At 49.2% G+C, this 24,688-nt stretch overlaps 1 protein-coding gene across 1 annotated transcript in view; it reads right to left on the bottom strand.

Moving 5' to 3' along the window:
• Positions 1-24,688, bottom strand: part of AK7 (adenylate kinase 7) — a 76,052-nt gene that overhangs the window by 4,332 nt on the left and 47,032 nt on the right. Inside the window, exons 13-18 of the mRNA XM_019461900.2 lie at positions 22,633-22,761; positions 21,244-21,379; positions 15,389-15,517; positions 14,948-15,016; positions 7,930-8,127; positions 4,212-4,432 (exon numbers count right to left, since the gene is read on the bottom strand). Coding sequence (XP_019317445.2) covers positions 4,212-4,432; positions 7,930-8,127; positions 14,948-15,016; positions 15,389-15,517; positions 21,244-21,379; positions 22,633-22,761 — 882 coding nt within the window. The remainder of the gene's footprint in view (positions 1-4,211; positions 4,433-7,929; positions 8,128-14,947; positions 15,017-15,388; positions 15,518-21,243; positions 21,380-22,632; positions 22,762-24,688) is intronic.

Genomic DNA, 24,688 nt, shown 5'->3' with positions numbered 1-24,688 from the left:
CAGACGTTCTACTGACTGAGCCGCCTAGACGCCTGATGATGCGTTGGTTAAACACATCGGGGAATAGCAGATGTGTCCGAGCAGAGTGCGAGCGTGTGCGCGAGGGAGAGTGTGTGCGTGTGTGTGTGAATGTGTGTGAGTGTGAGGGAGTGTGAGTGCGTGTGTGTGGATGAGGGTGTGTGCGCATGAGCGAGTAAGGGCAAGTGTGTGCGTCAGTGTGTGAATGTGTGTGAGGGTGAGGGTGTGACGGAATGTGAGTGTGAGTATGCGTGAGTGTGAGGGTGTGTGTGCGTGAGTGGGTGTGTGCGCATGAGCGTGTAGGGGCAAGTGTGTGTGTCAGTATGTGAGGGTGAGGGTGTGTGTGACGAAGTGTGAGAGTGTGAGTATGTATGAGTGTGAGGGTGTGTGCTCATAAGCGTGTAGGGGCAAGTGTGTGCGTCAGTGTGTGAGGGTGAGGGTGTGCATGAGTATGTGAGGGAGTGCGAGTGTGCGTGAGTGTGAAGGTGTGAGTGGGTGTGTGTGCGTGAGTGTGCGAATGTGACGGTGAGTGCGCACGTGAGTGTGTGAGGGCAAGTGTGCGCATGTGTACGTGAGTGTGAATGCATGTGAGGGTGTATGGGAGTGTGTGAGGGAGTGTGAGAGGGAGTGTGAGTGAGTGGGGGTGTGAGTGTGTGCATGAGTGTGTGCATGTGACGGTGAGCGCGCACGTGTGTGAGGGCAAGTGTGCGCATGTGTACGTGAGTGTGAATGCGTGTGAGGGTGTATGGGAGTGTGTGAGGGAGTGTGAGAGGGAGTGTGAGTGAGTGGGGGTGTGAGTGTGTGCATGAGTGTGTGCATGTGACGGTGAGCGCGCACGTGTGTGAGGGCAAGTGTGCGCATGTGTACGTGAGTGTGAATGCGTGTGAGGGTGTATGGGAGTGTGAGAGGGAGTGTGAGTGAGTGGGGGGTGTGTGTGCGTGAGTGTGTGAATGTGACTGCGCACGTGTGTGAGGGCAAGTGTGCGCATGTGTACGTGAGTGTGTGAATGCATGCGAGGGTTATGTGAGTGTGAGAGGGAGTGTGAGTGAGTGGGGGTGTGAGGGTGTGTGTGAGCGTGTGCGCGAGGGAGAGTGTGTGCGTGTGTGTGTGAATGTGTGTGTGTCGGGGAGTGTGAGTGTGAGCATGTGTGTGGATGAGGGTGTGTGCGCGTGAGCGTGTAAGGGCAAGTGTGTGCGTCAGTGTGTGAATGAGGGTGAGGGTGTAAGTGTGTGACGGAGTGTGAGAGTGTGAGTATGCGTGAGTGTGAGGGGGTGTGTGCGTGTGTAGGTGTGTGTGCATGAGCATGTAGGGGCAAGTGTGTGCGTCAGTGTGTGAGGGTGAGGGTGTGCATGAGTGTGTGAGGGAGTGCGAGTGTGCGTGAGTGTGAAGGTGTGAGTGGGTGTAAGTGTGTGCGTGAGTGTGGGAGTGTGTGAATGTGACGGTGAGCGCACACGTGTGAGGGCAAGTGTGCGCATGTGTACGTGAGTGTGAATGCGTGTGAGGGTGTATGGGAGTGTGAGTGAGTGGGGGTGTGAGTGTGTGCGTGAGTGTGTGCATGTGACGGTGAGCGCGCACGTGTGTGAGGGCAAGTGAGCGCATGTGTACGTGAGTGTGAATGCGTGTGAGGGTGTATGGGAGTGTGAGTGAGTGGGGGTGTGAGTGTGTGCGTGAGTGTGTGCATGTGACGGTGAGCGCGCACGTGTGTGAGGGCAAGTGAGCGCATGTGTACGTGAGTGTGAATGCGTGTGAGGGTGTATGGGAGTGTGAGGGAGTGTGAGAGGGAGTGTGAGTGGGGGTGTGAGTGTGTGCGTGAGTGTGTGAATGTGACAGTGCGCACGTGTGTGAGGGCAAGTGTGCGCATGTGTACGTGAGTGTTTGCATATGAGAGTTATGTGTGAGAGGGAGTGTGAGTGGGGGTGTGAGGGTGTGTGGGTGTGGGTGTGGGTGTGTGCGCATGAGCGTGTAGGGGCAAGTGTGTGCGTCAGTGTGTGAGGGTGAGGGTGTGCATGAGTGTGTGAGGGAGTGCGAGTGTGCGTGTGGTGTGAGTGGGTGTAAGTGTGTGCGTGAGTGCGCGAGTGTGTGCATGTGACAGTGAGCGCGCACGTGTGTGAGGGCAAGTGTGCGCATGTGTACGTGAGTGTGTGAATGCATGTGAGGGTTATGTGAGTGTGAGAGGGAGTGTGAGTGAGTGGGGGTGTGAGGGTGTGTGTGAGTGTGTGAGGGTGTGTGTGAGGGCGAGTGCGTGAGGGTAAGTGAGCGAGTGAGGAGCTGTGGACGGATGTGCGCGCGATTTTAGGAGGCAGAATAGGGAGGACTCGGTGATCTGGGGAGTCGGGAGGGTGAAGGAGGCCGACCAGCGGGTCACGTGGGTAAGCGGAGCGAAGTCCGATGTAATCCCAAGGATGGCGCGTGCGTGGCTCACTGTCACACGCTGGCAGGGCTGCGTATCATCACTACTACTGGCGACGGCTGGGTTTTGTTACCGGTATTATTTACACCAAGCAAAAGACCCTGGGCACCTTCCAAAAATCGGCTCGGGCGGGTTAGCGTCCGACTTCGGCTCGGGTCACGAGCTCTCGGCTCGCGGGTTCGAGCCCCGCGTCGCGCTCTGTGCGGACGGCTTAGACCCCGCAGGCCGTTTCGGATTCCGTGTCCTCCCCCGTCTCTCTCTCTCTCTCTCTCTCCCTCGGTCCCCGCCCCACTCGCCCTCTGTCTCTGTCTGTCCCTCAAAAATAAATCAACGTTAGAAAAAACTGTTTAAACGGTCATATGACAAAACACACAAAATCCAAAAAAACCAACCGCAGAAGGTGTATTTCCATGACAATGCTCTGGGCGCAGGACTGGAGATGGCGCTGGCCTAAATGGCTGGCCGCCTCCACCCCCAGACGCGCGCACGCGCACGCACACACTCACACTCACACGTATACTCGCTAACACTCACACACCCGCTTACACACATACTTGCTCACACACACACACAGTCGCTCACAGACCCTCACACAGACACCCTCACACCACCACTCACTCACACTCACACTCCCTCACCCACATTCACACACTCACGCACACACACACATACTTGCTCACACACCCACTCACACACATACTCGCTCACACACTCACACACACTTTCACACACACTCGCTCACACTCACACTCACACGTATACTCGCTCACACGCTCACACACACATACTCGCTAACACTCACACCCTGTTACACACATACTTGCTCACACACAGTCGCTCACAGACCCTCACACACACACCCTCACACCACCACTCACTCACACTCACACTCCCTCACCCACATTCACACACTCACGTACACACACACATACTTGCTCACACACCCACACTCACTCACACACACACTTTCACACACACTCGCTCACACTCACACACACTCACACGTATACTCGCTCACACGCTCACACACACATACTCGCTAACACTCACACCCTGTTACACACATACTTGCTCACACACACACACAGTCGCTCACAGACCCTCACACACACACCCTCACACCACCACTCACTCACACTCACTCTCACACTCCCTCACCCACATTCACACACTCACGTACACACACACATACTTGCTCACACACCCACACTCACACACATACTCACACACACTCGCTCACACACTCACACACTTTCACACACACTCGCTCACACTCACACACACTCACACGTATACACGCTCACACACACACATACTCGCTAACACACACCCGGTTACACACATACTTGCTCACACACACACACAGTCGCTCACATACCCTCACACACACACCCTCACACCACCACTCACACTCACACTCCCTCACCCACATTCACACACTCACGTACACACACATACTTGCTCACACACCCACACTCACACACATACTCACACTCGCTCACACTCACACACCGTCACACACACTCGTTCACATACCCTCACACACCCTCACACACACTCGCCCTCACACACACCCTCACACCCCTACTCACTCTCACACTCCCTCACACACTCACGCACACCCTCACCCTCACACATTCACACTCACGCACACACTTGCCCTTACACACTCACGCGCACACACTCACCCACACCCACGCACTCACACTCACACGCACGCGCACTCGCCGTCGCGCACCCCGCTCACACGCTCACGCACTCAGCCACACTCAGCCACACTCACCCACTCCTCCCAGCGTGCCATCTTCTCTGCCGTCTCCGCCGCCTCCCTGCGCTCACGTTCCGCTTGCTCCCGAGCCTCCCGGGCCAGCCGCTCCTCCGCGGCCTTCCGCTCCGCTGCCGCCTTTTCTTCGTCCGTCAGGCCGTAGTTTCGAGGCCCCCCGATCTCTTTGACCAGCTGCTTGATGGCAAGTCTGTTCTGCGGGTCCTCGAGTTTTCCCACATCTGGAGACACCGGGAGAGAGGAAGGTCGGCGCCCACTTGCGTTCCGGGGCCCGCCCGCACCGCGTTCCCTAGACGCTGTTCGGGAAAATTCCTCGTTGCCCCAAGCGTGCGATGGCGGCCGGCCTGAAGGGCCGCGCCGGGCTTTTCCTCCCCGGGCCGGCACCGGCCGGCACCGGAATGTCCCGTGTCGCTGGTAAGTAGCGGCGTGGGGTCCGGGAGCCCCGGGGGGTGGGGGGGGGGGGGAAGGGGGGAGGGGCCCGCTCTGAGTTCCGACCGCCCCGAGTTTGGGGCGGGGGGAGGGGAGGACCGGACTTCTCCAGAAAGGGTTCCCCGGAAGCCTCCGGGCAGAGACTGGGACGCCGCGGGGTCCCCCCCGGAAGGCAGCCCCGCGCTTGGTTCCCTCTGTGTTCTGCTTCGGAGAACCAAGGGTTCTGGGATACAGTTTTCCATTCATAAGAAAAACGAACCATTTCGGTGAGCCCACCCGAATAGGGAGAAGCGCAAAGTCCAGAATGTCTGACTACTGTTAATCTCAAGACCGGAAAGAAAAAAAAGAAAAAAAAAAAAAAAAAGCAGCCGCAGCAGCTTTTGGTAAAAGAGGAGTTCCTCCACAAAGTCCCCGAATAGTAACGAGTTCTATACCCGTCTCTTGGGTTTGCCTGCAAGGTACCTGCGTAGGGGGGTGTGCGGCGGACGATTTGGGGCCTGAGCGCCCGCAGGCCTTCCCAGGGCTGAGGACCTTTCTCTCACCCTGGCCCCAGGCACGACCACTGCTGCGCCCCCCTCTCTGCGTTCAGGCAGTATGACCTTGACCCAGACTAGAGGCGCCGCCCTGTGCGGCACGGGGGGAGCAGGGGAAGAACGGGGCCCAATGTATCAGTTGGCGGAAGCCAGCCCCGCCCCCCCAACACACAACAATCAAAACCAAAATAAAACCAAACTCCTGTATTCCACGTGTGGCCTGAGCGCTGACATTTAGAAGTGTTTGTCCCCGGGGCGCCCGGGAGGCTCAGTCGGTTAAGTGTCCGCTTACGGCTCGGGTTCTGATCTCAGGGTTCGTGAGTTCGAGCCCTGCGGCCCTGAAGCTCTGCTTCGGTCCTTTGGCCCCCTCTCTTTGCCCCTCCCCCCCTCAAAAATAAGTAAACATTTTTAAAAAGAGTATTTCTCCCAGATTTCTCGAACAGAGTAATTGCAACTTGACGCACTTGAAAGTGCTCTGAAACACTTTTTTTTAAAAAATGCTTATTTATTTATTTTGGGGCAGAGGGGGGGCAGAGAGAGAGGGAGAGAGAGAGAAAATCCCAAGCAGGCTCCACACTATCAGCACAAGCCTGATGTGGGGCTCGAACTCACAAACTGTGAGATCATGACCTGAGCCCAAATCCAGTCGGATGCTTAACCCACGGAGCCACCCAGGCGCCCCTGAAACACTTTTGAAGAGGCTGACTTTTGGAGACCAGTGCTGCCCAAAGCAGTACTTCTGCCCTGACCCTGGACCAGGGGAACTTGGGGGGGGGGGGGGCACCTGCCCAAACCGGGACCTTGGATTTGCCCTTCTAGGGCTGTGGAGCTAGGCCCGAAAGTCTAGCTCCCAGCGTAATGCGGCAACTCCCAGGCTGCAGGGCAGCCGCAGCTCACCCCCGGGGGGCGAGGGAGGAGACATTCTGGTCCAAAGAGCCAGAGAGAAAGAGACTCCAAGGGAGAAGAGGAGTCCAGAGGTGCAGAGAGAGAACGCAGGTGTCGGCCCCCTTCTGGATCCTTCTGAGGCCGGTCTGCATTCCTGACCTGGACACCCTCCCCCACACCCATCCCTAAGATCCATTCCTCCCTTTGCTTTGACGTCATCTCCTGCGGGTCAGGGTGGGGACCAGGCCAAATGTGTGGGCACAGAATGAGACAGGAACGCAGTGACCCGCTCGTCCATTCCTCCCACTCGTTTGTTTCTCAACATTTCTCCCCCCCCCCCCCCACCCCACCCCGGGCTCTCCAGAGTTTTCTGTAAATAACTTTTCGAGCTTTACTGAAAAGATGACAATCACTGTTTAGGTTTTTGAAACGTGCCCACTGTTCCTTCCTGGTTCTCCAACCAAACAGGGTAAACTCTTTTCCACATCAGTAGGTTCAAACCCTGGGCTTTTACATGTAAAACATGTCTCCAGTATACACAGACACATCCAGGTGAGAACAAAACCCCATCACTTCCGCGGGTGCAGAACAGATTTTGCAGCTTTATAAACTGTGCTCTCTTTTCATGGCTTCACAGCACATTATTTTTTGCCTTCGTATTGGTGGTAATAACAAAATTAGTGGCCACTTGGTGAACTTTCGGGCACACCGGGCACTTCCTGTCTCTTATCTGTCTGTGTGTAACAACTCTATGAGCCACGGATCAGCTCTCTGTTTCACAGGTGAGTAAACGGAAGCAGAGCCAGACCTGATAATCAGCTCTCCTGTCTCATGCTGACATCGTTCCTTAGCTCTATACCGCCCCGTACAGCAGGGTCCACGTGCTGTCCCATTGGGCTCCTGGGGGTGAAGAGAGGCCCTGGGAGACTGACCCACGCGGTCAGCCTGGCCACCAAGCTTCCACCAGGCTAGGGGTTTCTCACCAAACCCAGGGGCAGAAGAAATGTCAACATCCAGGCAACCAGACAGGAAGGTCAGGGGTTCAGCAAGCCAAGGGCAGTAGAAACACCTATGACAGCAGGGATTTGGAGCCAGAAACGAAGATGACGATGGTGATGATGATGAGGTGGATGGCAGGTCCTAGTTAACGGCATGCCTGCGGTGCTATGGGGACAAAACGCTGCCCCAAGAAAGAAGATGGCCCAGAGCAGCCGGCAGCAAATACACATACCTTTGAAGTGTCCTTTAAATGTTTGTTTATTTATTTTGAGAGAGAGACAGAGTGTGTGCCGTGTGAAGGAGGGGAGTGGGCAGAGAGAGAGAGGGAAAGAGAGAATCCCAAGGAGGCTCCCCACTGTGAGCACAGAGCCCGACACGGGGCTCCAACTCTTGGACTGTGAGATCATGACCTGAGCCGAAAGCAAGAGTCAGATGCTTAAGTAACCGAGGCACCTGCGGTGAGAGCACAGCGCCAGCTTGGGATTCTCTCCCTCCCTCTCTGCTCCTTCCCTGCTCACACATGCGCAAGCTCGCTCGCTCTCTCTCTCTCTCTCTCTCTCTCTCAAAGTAAATAAATAAATAAAAACATTACAAAAATGTTTTTTAGTTTTAAAAAGTGCCGATTCGGTATTCGATTTCATAATATATCCACATGTTTTCATATAACACCTCCCTCTCCTGACCAAATCCGCGAGCGTAAGACTCCCCAGGAGGATGGCCCTGTTTATCCTGTGACTTCCCGGCCCAGGGACATAGCGGTGCTCCCCTGTCCTCCCACGGCCCCGTGAGAGACAGGCACCGGGGTTGCCCAGGGGTCCTGAGCCTTGGTGGTGGTTCTCCGTGTTCCCATTCGTCTGGAGCCCACGTCATACCGATGTGGGTCGGGTGGATCTCAATTTCATCAAAGTAGTTGAAGACGGTCTCGTCTTCCGTATTGATGTTGCGGTAGCTGCCCAGAGACCGGAGGAAGCGGTCCTGGCTGTAGTGGGTCCCCGCCACGACGCTCTCGGGAAGGTTCATCACCCGCTCTTTCAGGAACTCATCTGACGCGTCCAGCGCACAAACGAATTCTGGGGAGACAAGGAGCCTCCTGAGTCAACCCAAGGACGAAAGGGCTGAGTGGAGGGCACTGGAGGCTGAGCCAACGCCTCACCGTGGTGTCCGGTGACCAGCCTGGACCGCTTGACAAGACTGGCCTTCTCGCCGCCTCTCTCGAGGACAAATAGTTACAAATCACTGGCATTTCCAGAGACCACCCTACGAGGCCCAACCAGCTGGTCTTTTGTGAGAGCTGTTATTTTCCTATTTCCCCCCCTTCTCCCTTCTTCTTTCTTTCCTTCCTTCTCCTTTTAATAAAAGCAGCCGAAATTGGAAACAGAAAATCTCTAATAATAAATAATAGCAAATCTGATAGCAAAGAGCAGCAAATCTAATCATGGACTAAAAACAAAACCGATGACTAAAAGCAGCAGAATTGGAATGAGCGCATCTCTGATGACCCTGAGACATCGTTAGGCTCCCAGCCGCCCCCCTGCCCCCTGCCTCTTTCCCAGCAAGGGCGTCACGGGCTCCCAAAGAGGCTAAGCAGCTGACTGAAATGATGGCCAATTTAGCAAATTAATAAAAATGTGGACACCCCTTGGGATTTTATTTTTTATTTTTTAAAGTGTATTTATTTATTTTGAGAGAGAGTGAGTGAGAGCAGGGGAGGGACAGAGAGAGATTGACAGAGAGAATCTCAGGCTGACTCTACACTGTCGGTGTGGAGCTGGACCCCGGGCTCGAACTCCAGAACAGCGAGGTCGTGACCTGAGCCAAAATTAAGAGTCTCAGATGCTCAACAGACTGAGCCACCGAGGCGCCCTGCTTTGGGACTTTAATTTCCCAAGGATGCAGTTCTTTTCTCAATGCGATCGGCTGGGAAACAATTGGGTCCACTACAACACGGTGCTCATCTCATGTTTGAGTTATATTAATGATGGGGAAATCATTTCGCCCCCCTGGGATTTTCTTTTAAACTATGAAAACAGCTGTTCCTCCAGCTCCTAGTATAAGTTCAGTAGATATTTGTTGAGTGAATGAATGATTAAAATGCATATCAGTGAAATGGACTTTCTAGGTGAGTTACTGTTCTCAGATGTTCTCAACGAGGTCAGAGCCCACAGGTGCCCAGATCATTAGCCAGGTGCATTGCCAACAACTCGCTCCCTGTAAGAGCCTGGCAAAGCCTGGAAATGGTTAAATTTGCATTCTAAACTTGTATTGCCGCCCTGTGGGCCAAATCCGGCCCATCACCTGATTTTGTAGTGAAAGTTTTATTGGAACTTTTAAAAATTAATTAACTAAGTGACTCATTGTATTGGTTTGCCGCGTAATCATGCCACTGGCACCTAACTGCATTCTGATCGGGCTTCCCGAGCGAGAGCAAGGTAAGTGTGCTCAGCAGCGGGGCAGTGGAACCCCTTTGAACATCGTCCGCTTCGGGCGTTAACAGTGAAAAGAAAGGCTGAGGTCTGAGACTGCCTCGATTCTGACCGATTCCAATTTAGCTCAGGTGCTCATCTTTGATCATTTGATTTACATTAGTGGCTATATGTTAAAAGAGGTGGCACCTGGGTGGCTCAGTCGGTTAAGCGTCCGATTCTTGGTTTCGGCTTATGTCATGATCTCACACAGTTCGTGAGATCGAACCCCACACTGGGGTCTGTGCTGACAGTGCGGAGTCTGCTTGGGATTCTCTCTCTCCCTCTCTAAATAAATAAACAAACAAACAAATAAACAAACTCTAAATAAATAAATAAGTAAACAAACAAACAAACAAACTTAAAAATATATTGAAAGAAAGGAGAGGAGACAGTTGGACCTCCAAATGCTGGTATAGTACTTAAATCAAAAGTACGTCAATAAATTCACTGGAGGTTGAATCTTGTTAAGCTCCATACGTTAGGCATCTAGATGAAAAGTTAATAATTCTGTTAGTAATGTAAGAATCTTTAAATATGATGCTGTATCTTTTTTCCCAGTGACCGGGAAAAGGAAGATTCCAGTTAATCAAATACCATGAACAGTGAGTGATACACTTGACTACAAACTTTCAAAGAATTTTAGTGTGATGAAATATATTTCCCACAAGATGATTTTTTTTTTTTTTTTAGTGAACTCTACACCCAAACTAGGGCTTGAACTCACAACCCTGAGTCACATACATGCTCTACTGACTTCACCAGGCAGGCGCCCCCAGATGATATTTTTTAAAGTCCTTTCTCTTGTGATGAGTCAGATAGAACTTCAGGATTTTGCAGTGTCTTGAGATAACTATTCAGAACTTCTGCTGTCCTTGTACTGGCTTCACTGTGGATAGCAAGTAATCGATTTCTGCTTGCTTAAGATTGTACTAACAATGGGAATGCAAGCTGTTGCAGCCACTCTGGAAAACAGTTTGGAGGTTCCTCAAAAAACTAAAAATAGAACTACCCTACGACCCAGCAATGGCACTACTAGGCATTTATCCAAGGGACACAGGTGTGCTGTTTCAAAGGGACACATGCACCCCCATGTTTTTAGCAGCACTATCAGCAATAGCCAAAGTATGGAAAGAGCCCAAATGTCCATCGATGGATGAATGGATAAAGATGTGGTGTATACACACACACACACACACACACACACACACACACACACACACACACACAATGGAGTATTACTCGGCCATCAAAAAGAATGAAATCTTGCCATTTGCAACTATGTGGATGGAACTGGAGGGTATTATACTAAGTGAAATTAGTCAGAGAAAGACAAATATCATGAACATGAGGGAAGGGAAACAAAAATAATATAAAAACAGGGAGGGGGACAAAACAAGAGACTCATAAATATGGAGAACAAATTGAGGGTTACGGGAGGGGTGGTGGGAGGGGGGATGGGCTAAATGGGTAAGGGGCACTAAGGAATCTACTCCTGAAATCATTGTTGCACTAGATGCTAACTAATTTGGATGTAAATTTTAAAAAAATAAAATGAAACAAGTTAAAATTTTTAAAAAGAAAAAAAAGATTGTACTAACAAGGAGGTTACTGTGTTTGGTTATCTTGAGTCATATGAAAACCTGTATTTAAAAAAAAAATTTCCAGGGGCACCTGGGTGGCTCAGCTGGTCAAGCTCTGACTCGATCTCAGCTCAGGTCATAATCTTGTGGTTTATGAGTTCGAGCCCCAGGTCGGGCTCCCCACTGTCAACCTGCTTGGGAATCTCTCTCTGCCCCTCCCCAACTCATGCTCTTGCTCCCAAAATAAACATACATTTAAAAAAAAGATAAAAAACAAAAACATGTTTCTATATTTCTCAAGCAGATGCAACTTTAAACGTGTCTCCTTCAATGAGGAGATCTGAAAAGATCTGCCCGCAGCAGCTGTAAAATGCAATGATTTACCAAGGAGAGAGAATACCACATTTGACTAGATCACGACAGGTTCAAATGTTTTATCGCCCAAATCAGGCACGGAGACTTGTATTTATCATGTTTGTTGTTTTCTGCATCTAATGATGTTTTGACATCTCAGGGAGGCCTTACCGACCTGGAGAGAGACAGCCTCTTTCAGGGCTGGCTAATTCCTAAAGACAGTCAACCGCTTGCTTGGGAGCATGCCGCCATATACATATACGTGACCACAGCCTTTTTATAACTTTCGCACACCGAGCCAATATTCCCCTTGCCTTAATTCATCCCACAGCCAGGTACGAGGCCACTAGGGAGCAAAACCCATTGGAATTGGCTCAAACTAGCCAATCCTCTAAAAGCAGCTGTTTGCCTGACCCTGCCTCGCCCTTTCCCATGTAAACCCCAATTGAGGCTGTGGCCTAGACATCCCCCTCGCTCCTTCCTGCCTCCTGACCAAGCCTGGTGCTTCCCCATGCGACCCAGCGTGGTGAGGCACACCCCCTGCTCTGGGTACTCTTCTTTCGATGGCATTAACCTCTCGTGTCCTCACTCAACCACCTCCCTGCATTAAAATCCCCTAGATACAAATGACACAATTTCCAGAAAGATGGTTTACTAAGAACAGACTAAACATTCCAAATAGATTACATGTTTGACGCATTTGGACTACGTCCAGCAGAGAGAGGGCAGCCCAGTGGTGCATGGTTAAGACTCTTTCACCGGGGGCGCCTGGGTGGCTCAGTCGGTTAAGTGTCCGACTTCAGCTCAGGTCATGATCTCACGGTTCATGAGTTCGAGCCCCGTGTCGGGCTCAGTGCTGACAGCTCAGAGCTTGGAGCCTGCTTCAGATTCTGTGTCTCCCTCTCTCTCTGCCCCTCCCTTGCTCACACTCTGTCTCTCTCTCTTTCTCTCAAAAATAAATAAAACATTGGGGTACTTGGGTGGCTCAGTGGGTTAAGCATCCGACTTCAGCTTAGCTCAAGTTCTCGCGGTTTATGGGTTTGAGCCCTGCACTGGGGCTCTGTGCTGACAGCTCAGAGCCTGGAGCCTGCTTCGGATTCTGTGTCTCCCTCTCTCTCTGCCCCTCCCCTGCTCATGCTCTCTCTCTGTCTCTCAAAAATAAATAAACGTTAAAAAAATTTTTAAATAAATAAATAAAACATTTAAAAAAAGAGTAGCTTTAAAAAAAAATGAATCTTTCACTGTTTCATGTCTATGATTGCATTTCCTGGAGGGGTTTCATTAAATCTGTCTTTTGAAGGCAGTGGGTGAGAAAACAGAGTTTGAATTTAAGCCATTCCGTTGACCAGCAAAGTGCTCTTGGGTGAGTCTCTCACCCAAGACTGGGAGATAGCTTCTGGGTTTTAGCTTCTGGTTCAGGTAAACACGGGAGGAATTCCAGCCTGGCAGGATTGTGCAAAGGTTCAACGGGCTCCCATCTTGTGCGGGGCCCAAGCACATGACGAATGGTTCGTTGCACTGCCCAAGAGAGGACGTGAGGATTTACAATGGGGTGTGCAATGAATAAATATTGCCCAGAAGTGGGGCTCCTGGGTGGCTTAGTCGGTTTAGCCTCAGACTTCGGCTCAGGTTATGATATCACAGTCTGTGAATTCGAGCCCCGCATCGGGCTCTGTGCTGACAGCTCAGAGCCTGGAGCCTGTTTCCGATTCTGTGTCTCCCTCTCCCCCTACCCCTCCCCTGCTCGTGCTCTGTTTCTCTCTGTCTCTCAAAAATAAGTAAAACAGGGGCGCCTGGGTGGCACAGTTGGTTAAGCGTCGGGCTCTGGGCTGATGGCTCAGAGCCTGGAGCCTGTTTCTGATTCTGTGTCTCCCTCTCTCTCTGCCCCTTCCCCTGTTCATGCTCTGTCTCTCTCTGTCCCAAAAATAAATAAACGTTGAAAAAAAAAATAAGTAAAACATTAAAAAAAAAATAAATAAATAAAAATATTGCCCAGAAGTGATAAACTCCCATAAACTAGACAGATGTGGTTATTTAATCGATTTTACTTTTTAACTTTTCTGATCGGGAGGCCCACATTCATGGAAAATCCCAGACCACCCACCCCTTTGGCCTTGCGGATTCCTGCCCCAGGTTTCAGGGCCCTCGGGGAAACGGTGAACACCCAGCCCTGAGGACGACTGCATTCTGGTGGCCCTAGTGGTTCCAGAAGCTTCATCGCATGCAAACTGTGCCTGGACCTAGAGGAGAGGGTTACAGCCACAAAATGACTCCCGTGGGGGCTTTGACACAAGTGAACAGGGCTCCTTGAATTCCAGCCTCGGGCCCAGTTGCCGAAAATAGCTGTTCTTGTGGTTACCACATGACCTAAAATTATTTCCTATGATGACACTGCATGCAAATTGATTAAAAATAACAAGTTTAAAAGTTCAGGGCAAGGTCCCGAGAAAGGCCTGCTGGGTACTCAACAAATCTTTTTTTTTTTTTTTCGTGGAATAAGTTGTTTACGCTTTACTTCCAAGAGTACATCGTGAAACTTCTGTGCCAATGTGTGAACAGTGAACTGAAAAGCTCTGTGCCTTCCCCAGGCTCAGTTCTGGATTTGGAAAAGACAGGAAAGATGACGGCACGGCTGGCACTTAGGAGGGTAGGAAGGGTCCAGTCCCTGGGGGTCTTGCCAGCTGACTCAGAAGTCAAGGCATCAGTGGACTGGCCACCTTGGGCTTTGTTCCCAGAGGGAGCAGCAGACAAACATTCTCAAAGGGACTTCTGTCCATTTCAGAACTCGATAGTCCCTTTTTTTTTCATTTGAGAGAGAGAAAAAGAGCACAAGTGGGAGAGAGGGGCAGAGGGACAGAGAGAGAGAGAAAGAGAGAGAGGGGGAGAATCCCAAGCCGGTTCCACATTCGGCACAGAGCCCAACAAGGGGCTTGATCCCAGAACCTTGAGATCATGACCCGAACCTAAATCAAGAGTCAGACGCTCAACCGACCGAGCCCCCCAGGTGCCCCCCAGGAAAATCAGAACTTGATTTTCCTGATGTCTGCCTCCCATACAGTCTTTAGTTTGAGAGTTTAAGTGTATCATTTTACCTTTTATCCTGAAAAGAAAGAAAGAAAGAAACAAACAAACAAACAAACAAGAGAGAGACATAGAGAGATCTGCTTTATTAACATCAAAAAGATGGTTTGGGTACAAAAGAGATCTTGAATGGCATTCCTTTAAATATGACCTTGGAGAATTGTTTTAAACTTACCAGGGGGTGCCTGGGTGGCTCATTCGGTTGAGCATCTGACTTCTGCTCAGGTCATAATCTTGTGGTTCATGAGTTTGACCCCTGTGTCGGGCTCTGGCCTGTTTCGGATTCTGTTGTCTCCCTCTTTCTCTGCCCCTCCCCCACTTGCACTCCGTGTCTCTCTCTCTCTCTCTCTCAAAAATAAATAAACATTTAAAAAATTTTTAATAATTAATAAATAAATAAATAAACTTACCAGGTATGATTAATTTATCAAAGGGCAACATTTTGCCTCTGACTTCTTCTTCTTCCTCCTCATCTTCTTCTAATAAAACAAAATATACATTGTTGTGTTTATTACATATTACTACTATGGACAGCTTGGCAAGAAAATTCAAAATATTTTAACTAGAAGTCACTAATGAAAACTAACCATAAATAGAAAAGTGTGTATTTTAGACATAGTCTGTCTGAATTTTAAATTTTAACGAAGCGACTATTATTATGATATGTTGCAACTTACCTGAATATAAACACTCAAAATAAATGAAGGAGGGGCACCTGGCTGGCTCAGTCTGCAGTGCACGTGGCTCTTGATCTCAGGGTCGTGAGTTCGAGCCCCACATTAGGGGTAGAGTTTATATAAAGTAAGAAAGAAAAGCTTTGAAAAAAAGATACAGGGAACATTCAAACTTACGATTGAATAGGTCTTTAGCTTGATCATAGGTCTCCGGGAACCCATCCAAAATATAACCTTGATTCCTGCAAGGCATAGATTTCAACTTTTCTTTGACAAATCGAATTACATATTGATCTTCTAGTCGGCCTGGTAAAAAGAAAAAAAATATTACTAGGGGAGTCACATTCTACATGGGGGTTACATTCCAAAGTCATCTCACAAACTGTTGTATAGGGGACGCCTGGGTGGCTCGGTCAGTTAAGCAATGGACTCTTGATTTTGGCTCAGGTCATGATCTCATGTTCATGAGTTCGAGCCCCATGTCAGGTTCCGAGCCTGCTTGGGATTCTCTCTCTCTCCCTGCCTCTCCCCTGCTCGTATTCTCTGTCTCTCTCAAGATAAATAAACTTAAAAAAAATTGTTGTGTAGTCAAAGTTCCCTTACAGGTAAAAATAGGTGGTTTTGTATTTTCAACATGATGTGCATTTTAACGCACAATAAAATAGGAGAACCCAATGAGCTTGGCTGCAATAAAGAACAGAAGCAAAGGCTACGTCTGCATTTCCCAAATGTTCTTCCGCAGCGACAGCGTGTGGGTGAAGCTGAAGGAGAAGTGGAGACATCCAGAGTGCTCCCACTTGCCAGCAGGGTTCCCTCAATTCTGTTTTGATATTATTCCTTAATACATAGCCTTATAGCCTTGATACATAGTAATAAAGGTTTCTGTTGTGAGATTTAAGTGAGATAGTATCCATGTGTGCTGTTGACACATGACTTATTAATAACAGGTGATCGGTAAATATCTGCTGCACTGGAATAAACATCAAGCTTGGGCTCCTGGCTGGCTCAGTTGGTAGAGAGTGCGACTCTTGATCTTGGGGTTGTGAGTTCGAGCCCCACGTTGGGCGTAGAGATTACTTTAAAAATAAATAAATAAAAATCAAAATCAAGTTTGATCTGACTCTTAAAGGCATTATTCTCTTTAAATCTGCAGGATTTAGGAAAGGAAAGAACGCCCTCCCCACCCATCTCTCCAATTGGCATTCCTGACCTTGGCCCCGCTGAACAATTCCCTCTCAAGCCTTGGATGCTGGGTTCCTACGATTGTGATCGCGTGGCGTAGCTGTCCAATAGTTAAAGGACAATTTGATGCAGCTTTATGGCGATATTCGTTTATTATTCTATTGTTAATTATAGAACAGCTACCATTTCTGAGACATGGCCCTGCCCTTACATTGCTTAATGTATGCATTTCAGTACCGTGAGTTTGGCAAGTTTGAGTCCTTGATCTCCAAAGCTCTTTCTCCCATACTCTTAGTTTATCAGTGGGTCTACAATACAAAATAGTTTTTGGTCTCTGTTAATCACTGTATTAATGACAGTGAAATGATGTAATTAAGACACCCCTTCTTTCTTCTGCCTTTCATCGCCGCACGACTCATTAGGCAGTAACTGATTCAAAACTAATTGGGTCTCCCAGAAATTTCAGTGTTAGGGCTGACACCAAAAAAAAAAAAAAAAAAAAAAAAAAAATGAAAGGCGTTATTTTGCGTAATGAAATTCCTCGAAATGATTTGACATTATTTCCCAGTAAGGTTCACACTGGTGCAAAGAAATAAAGCCAAATAAAAAAATGTCGAGGGACTCAGCAAAATTCAAAGACGAGCTTTATCTGAGCGGTCTATTCCTGGTTTTCAAAGGCTTTGTTGCTCAGGCAGGGGCACATACGTACCTCAGAAACCTGGCTTCAGTCCCCTGCGTGCATGCCTGGGTTTACTTCAGGCAGTGAGCCTTGCCATTCATGTCTGTTTGTTTCAGAACCAGGAGTGTTCAGTATGCAAGAAGGGACCTCTCGCAGCAGTTTCTGATAATTGTGCAATGTGAGGACACAAAGGGCCAAGCCCCAGTGCCTCTCTCTAGAGAACTGTCACCTCCTAGAGATACACCCACGACCTTGGCAGTGTGGAGCTCCTTGTCAGAGGATTATCACTTCCGCTTTGAAAGGAATGAACACAGCCTACTGGACAGCCTTTAAAACACCACCTGCTTTTTTTTTTTTTTTTAATTGTAAGTATCTTTCACATTCACGTAATATTTAAAATGTTCGTATTAATCCATATTCATAACTACTAAAACACGGTTCAAAAATAGATAGCTGCATCCAGGGTTTTAAAGAATCCATGCAGGGGCCCATGGGTGGCTCAGTCGGTTAAGCATCTGACTTTGGCTCAGGTCATGACGCTTCGTGGGTTCGAGTCCCACATTGGGCTCTTTGCTGTCAGCACAGAGACCACTTTGGATCCTCTGTCTCTCTCTCTGCGCCCCCCTCCCCCCAACTTGTGCTCACTCTCTCTCTCTCTTTCTCAAAAATAAATGTTAAAAAAAAAATAATCCAGGGGCGCCTGGGTGGCTCAGTCGGTTAAGCGTCCGACTTCAGCTCAGGTCACGATCTCGCGGTCTGTGATTTCGAGCCCCGCGTCGGGCTCTGTGCTGACAACTCAGAACCTGGAGCCTGCTTCGATTCTGTGTCTCCCTCTCTCTCTGACCCTCCCCCGTTCATGCTCTGTCTCTCTCTGTCTCAAAAATAAATAAACGTTAAAAAAAAAAAATAATCCATGCACGGGATAGACACTAGGAAGTTGACACATTTCCATACATCCTTTCCACCCCACCCCGCCCCCAATATTTATTTTCAAACTCACAGAAAAGTTGAACGACTAGTCCAGTGATCACCCGGAATCCCACCAACTAGATTCAATAGTCCCACAATGCTTTTGAAATACCCAAAGCAAGCACTAAGAATCTGTAGCCAGTGCATTCTGGTTTAACTAAGCCCCTATTCTGGCTGCACCATCAGGGGCCAACTGGAGTGGAATTAGCAGGACACAGAGGTGACCACTGCAGGACTGTGAAATTTGCCTCACGGGAATCGTTAGAATCACATAATAACAAATTAGGTCATGTAAGGGAAGAGTCAGCTAACCTCTGTGCCCTTGCTCGTGCTGGGAAATTTCTATGTAGGTCTGTGCAATGAGCTCAAAGGTCTTGTTTTGTCCAAACATAATCAAGGTCCATGTCCTAGTTTCAGCTAAATATGAATAGGAAGGATTCGGGGACACACTTCAGGAAGGGAAAAAAACGAACAAACAAACAAACACCGAAAACACCTTCCTAAGGTCAAAGAGGATTGAATGAACTATTCCAGTCTTGTAGGAAGTGAGTAGGTGGCTGGCTAAAGACCACGTCCTCTGCTCCCTTCCAGTGCCCCTCTACACAGAGGCCACTGACCCAGTTTGGCCTCTCTTGACATCTGGGGAAAGAACTGAGTCCCCGCCAAGGACAGGCCCTTGAGCAATGCACTGACTGTTCTCAGCTCCTCCCTGACATTCTTGCTGGGCGGGGTCTCCCCCCCCCCCCCCCCCCCGGGCATGAAGAGAACCCAGTCGGTACCTCCCCCCGTCCTGTTACACATTTTGGCTACGATTTTTGGGTTCTTGCAAAGACCAATTCGTAAGTCTCTGTCCGATAAGTATTGTCTAGGGTCTGTCGCCTCCCGTTAGCCCGGATCCTCCCTCCCCTCCTGGGGTGGCGCTGTTCACTGCTCCCAGCGCCCTGCTCCGGCCTTACACCCCAGGCATACAGTGCATGTGCATGTGGTCACGTACCCCTGTAGATCCTTTAAAATCCCAGCCCTGCGCCCTCTAATGTGCCTTGCCAGATTTCCTTCCGCGGGTATCCTCACAACGGAATGTCTTAGTTCGGGTTGTTTCCTCTCTCCCAAGTGGTGGGCACCAGGATGTCGGTAAGTCTCTCTAACACCAGCATGTTGACTCCCAAGCGTCTCACCGGCGAGGAAGGGGCAGTGTTTTCTCTCAAAGTATCAAACTGGGCTCTCCGTGTACCTTCCTTTTCCTCCGGGACAGCCCTGGGATTCTAAATTCCATTTCCTCCCGGCCTGGCTGACACCAAAGCAGAAACCAACACACAGATAATCAGCTACCTGCGCTAAGCGGGCATCCAGTGTGTGTACATAAGACCACGTCCTCCACGCCTTAAAAAAAACAGACTTGAGTGGCCTGGGGGAAGGGGAGGAGGGAGAGGGGTACTCTGACTTCAGAGGAAGGTGTGGAAGGACTAGAATCCTTGAAGTGTCTGGGGAGAGGACCCCCCTGCAGGGGCAAAAGGGGGTGCCGGAAGACCAGAGGTGGGGAGGCCAGTCAAGAGAGGTGCCCCAAGGGATGCAGTGGGCGGTCCTCAGTGGGAGGGTCTGGGAAGGGCAACCCTAGGAAGGAGCTGTCTGTCACCAGGGGCTGACGCCTCCGTCCTTCTTCCCTGCTTCCCAGCTGCCCGGCCCAACCCTGGGAGGATCAGACCAGCAAGATGAGAGCAGGAGGTAAGAGGAAAGAAGCCAAATGTGCTTGAGAGGTGGTGAGGGGAGAGACTCTGTTGGGTAAGCGCCCAATGGCCACACATTGGACTGGTCTATAAATGATACCAGTAAAACCAGTCTGATGGAAGATCGTGACCATCAATGTACGAAAATGAAATGGTTCTGGTTTCCAGATAACTTCTACAGGTTGCTTTTCTGCCAAATAGCTGAGTCCCTTGGAGATGTCTACGCTCAAAACCCAGCTTACACTTATTTGATCAGGATGGGCTTCTTAAAGCATGAAAATACAGAAACTCTACCTATTTATTATCGAGGAGTTGCAATGGAACCAGCCTGAAACTCTGTCCAGGGGTGATGAAAGAATGAGTCCAGAATTTGAGTTCAAAGTGACGGTTTACCATGATCGGCTTGTTCAGCAAATTGCTTAAGGTTACCAAGTGGGTAAGGATAGTTTTCCATGTATTTGTATTTCTTCCTGCATGAATTATGGCTCCACATTATTCATCCATTTTGTTCTATTAAAGAGTTAATGATTTTCTTATTGGCTTGCCTGAGCATTTTATATATTAAGGATATTAAGCCTTTATCATGTTAGTGGCAAATATACTTTCCTTGTTTGTCCTTTGCTTTTTTTTTAAAATGTTTATTTTTGAGAGAGTGAGTGCACAAGCAGGAGAGAGGCAGAAAGAGGAGACGGAGAATCCGAAGCAGGCTCCGCGCTGTTGGTGCAAAGCCCTATTTAGGGCTCGAACCCACGAACCCGAGATCATAACGTGAGCTGAAGTCGGATGCTCAACGGACTGAGCCACCCAGGTGCCCCTGTCCTTTGCCTTTTAATCATTTTTTTAAAGTTGTATTTATTTAATTAATCTCTACACCCAACGTGGGGCTCAAACTCACAACCCCGAGATCAAGAGTCACACACTTTTCCGAATCAGTTGGTCAGGCGCCCCTGTCCTTTGCCTTTTAATTAATGACTTTTGATGTTTATAAAATATTTATGACTATCCATTTGATCTCATCATCATCATCATCATCATCATCATCTTAGGTAGTTCTTTCCCATCCTGTGATCACAGAGTCACCAAAATGTTAATGGTGATTTTTGGGGCGCCTGGGTGGCTTAGTTGGTTGGGCGTCCGACTTCGGCTCAGGTCACGGTCTCACCGCTCGTGAGTTCAAGCCCTGCATCGGGCTCTGTGCTGATGGCTCAGAGCCCGGAGCCTGCTTGGGATTCTGTGTGTGTCTCTCTCTCTGCCCCTCCTCTGCTCACACTCTCTTTCTCTCAAAAATAAACAAACGTTAAAAAAAAATTTTAATGTTAATGGTTATTTTTCCCTCTGGGGGGGGGTGGGTAATATTATGAATGAGATTTCTTTGTTGTCATGTTTTCCATACTCTGCTTTTAATAGCAAGCAGGCAGTCTTTTCTCACAAGGAAGCAAAACCTGTCACCACGAGCAGTGCCGTGCGGTGCACGATACCTGCATTCTGCTCCATGCTTTCCTTGATGCCGTCCAAGAGCTCCTGAGCTTCATCCACGTTCTCTTCCTCCTCCTCCTCCTCCTCTTCACCTTCTTCCTCTTCCTCCTCTTCATCCTTAGGCGTGACAATCGTCTCCTACAGACCACAGGGATATTCGGGTCAGAGGACGCCCTCCACGGACCCACTGCTCACAAACCATCTGGCAGGTGGTCCTGGAAAAGACTGGTGCCCAAGTAGGGACCACGCCCACCCACAGCCGTCGTGCAAGAAGTTGGGATGCGTGTGTCTACAGAGGGGGGTGAGAGCCTTGAGGTTTCTCTCACTCTGTTTTAGGAGAAGAATCCACTTCTGTGTTAACGCCAGAACCGCTTAAGAGTCAACACTTCCCTCCGTGTCAGGTTGTATCTTACTTTCAGGAAACACATTTCGTAGAAATCAAGACTTTTAGTAATCGTTTAAGGAGATATGTCATAGCATCAACCATTTCCAATAAAACGATGAAAAGCAGTTAGTTGGCGGTGGGGGAGGTGGGATAAACAGGCAGAGCACAGAGGATTTTTAGGGCACCGGTAAACACATGTCATTATACGTTTGTTCAGACCCGCAGGGTGTGCAACACCGAGGGCAAACCCTAAAGTCAACAGTGGACATTGGGTAGTAATGAGGTGTTAACACAAGTTCATCAGCTGTGACTAATGGAATCACTCTGGTGGGGATGTTGGTAATGGGGAGGGGGAGGCTATACGTGTAAGAGGGAGGGGATATATGGAAAATCTAAGGGGCTCCTGATGGCTTAGTTGGTTGAGCATCCGACTCTTGATTTCGGCTCAGGTCATGATCCCAGGGTCGTGGGACCGAGCCCCGTGTCAGGCTCTGTGCTGAGTGTAGAGCCTGCTTAGGATTCTCTCTCTCTCTCTCTCTCTCTCTCTCTCTCTCTCCCCCTCCTTCCCTCTCTCTCCCCCTCCCCTAGTTATGCTGTCTCTCATAAAATAAATAAATAAACATGAAAAAAACTGCTCTAAGAAAATAGTCCTTTTTTTAAGAGCAGTTAATAAATAAATAGTCTGGTAATACTCTGGAAAACATACATCAAGAATAAGAAAACCTAAAGATGTTCTAGTCAACAGAGAAAATACAAGATATATTTTTAAGCAACAGCTGGAGACAGACTGAATTTCAAGGGCAACCCCATGAAAGAAGCTTCTATCTCACAGAGGGAAGTCCCGCGGGATTCTGTGCTTTCATAACTGGGGCCAACAACAAAATCCAATTGAAATAACAAATCTCACCGTAGGATGCCACGTAAAATTAGTGGCTTCCTTATTACGAGATGAAGGGAAGCATTTTTAAGATATGAAAATTCCCAGTGAAGTAGTTAGAAACGTTACCAGTCTTGCTATGGCTTCAGAAATGACATCCTTCAATTTAATGTGATGCAGTTTGTAGTGTTTAGACAAGGCTTCAGCGATACTCGATTTTCCCACAGCGGGGGGACCGAGAATGCAAATCTTGATCGGCTGAAAAAGGAGAATAAGGATCACACGGTGAGCTTTGGACGATCCGTGGCTAGACGGGAGTGGTTTTTTGGTTTTTAATTTTGGGGGGGGGGCCTTTTTTTGAACGTCTCTGGATCCTGCAGGCTAACTCTTCTCTGCCGAGACTCAAGAGTCACTTCCTCCGCTGCTGGCCTTAGGGTCAGCGCCACATCATCCTGACAGCGCTGCTCTCCGATGGGAGTGGCCGTTCATGCTAATTCATTCAGCGGGTGTTTAGTGAGCAACTATTATGTGACCAACATGGGGGACACAGCGCTCCACAAAGATGTACTCAGGAACACCTCAAAATTATTAAAGAACAAAGTACTTGAGCGTCACAGGCTACCATATTACTCATTAAAGACAACAAAGACTGGGGCGCCTGGGGGAGGGGTTCAGTGGGTTAAATGTCTGCCTCTTGATTTCAGCTCAGGTCACGGTCTCATGGTTTGTGACTTCGAGCCCCACCTCGGGCTCTGTGCTGACAATGCGGAGCCTGCTTGGCCTTCTCTCTCTCTCCCTCTCCCAAAATAAATAAACTTTACATTTTTTTTTTTAAAAAAGACAACAAAGAAAGAGAATTTCTGGTCTAATGTACGGGTGCTTAGTTTATCGCCTCATGAGTCCTGTCTCTGGACTGGCTTGGTCTCTAAGTATCCTTTACTTTTTAACGCAGTTAACTTATTCTAGTTTTTAAAAAATATGCTCATTTGGGGGGAAAAAAAAGCCTCACAATTTCTGCTGCTGAGACTTGCTCGAATATGCTACAGAAGCCGTGTGACATTCGTAACCAGTGAGTAAATGTTTATTTGCAACAGAAGTCAAAATATCCGCGGCAGTCGTTTCTTCCAAAATGGTCCAAACAACATTCGTGCAACCGAGGCTTCATATTTTGTGAGGCGATTAGTAACCAAAGTCAGGCTGATGGGGAGGATTTTCGGTGGCAGAGCGTCCGTGTGCTTAAAGGTTTTGTAATTGCAGCCACAAAATTGGCCACGGTTATTATACCATCATATTATGCGACGAGAAGGCAAGAAGGCCACGTCTGTTAGGACAGAGGTGGCAACCAAGATGGCGGGCAGCGGAGGGGCAGGGGTCCCAGGGAGCGACTCGAGCTGAGTCTTGCTGGGCAGGGCTGCTCCCCTGGGTGGGTCTGAGGTCTAGCTGTCAACTGAGCGTGTTGACGTGTCGCCCACCCGCCAGCGGCAGAGCTCCTGGGGAAGGCGCACCTCCTCCGGGTGAAAAACCAGAACGGCAGCTTATTCGTTTAATAATGAGACGTATGGCTGCCACTGAACTCAGAATTCCAAGTACACGTGTCTGGGGCATCTGCTCCCTCAGAGCAGACAGGCACGGAGGGCTGTTGATGAGCAGCGTTTGAAGCATGAAGAGTTAGGTGAATGAGCTATTTACTGGCGTCTGGTCCCGGGGGCTTGAGGCACCTGTCCGCAGCAGGGACAACTTTGCCTTGCGAAAGGGACTGGAATCACGGGAGCCTTTGGCTTAAGACTCCACCTTTTGGGATGCCCCTGGCCTGCCACGGTCTACGCTGCCCTCGGTAGTTTCCTGCGCCACGCGGACCGACACCCCCAGGGCCGGCTAGACGGTTCAAGTGTCAGATACGCTTGGTCCCTCTATCCCGTTCCGTCCAGTCTTGCCGATCGGGAACCATGTGATCTCTTCAAGGCATCTTGTCCTACCTCTACTCTGACTGCATTGTTTTACCTTTGACCCAGAGAATGACACTAGTTTAACGATTTGAGCTGGGTTCTTGGGTGCCTCAGGATAGGCTCCCAGTACAGCCGCCGTGCGTGTCTCACATGCTTAATGGGATTGTCGTTTCTTTCGCTAAGACGCGCATCGTCTACTTACTCTTAACTGGGCATGCTTGTCAGGAGAAGGTGGTTCT

The sequence above is a fragment of the Panthera pardus genome, unplaced genomic scaffold (assembly GCF_024362965.1).
Source record: "Panthera pardus isolate Hobbes unplaced genomic scaffold, ASM2436296v1 HiC_scaffold_24, whole genome shotgun sequence".
Taxonomy (NCBI): domain Eukaryota; kingdom Metazoa; phylum Chordata; class Mammalia; order Carnivora; family Felidae; genus Panthera; species Panthera pardus.
This window is presented reverse-complemented; position numbering and strand designations above follow the sequence as displayed.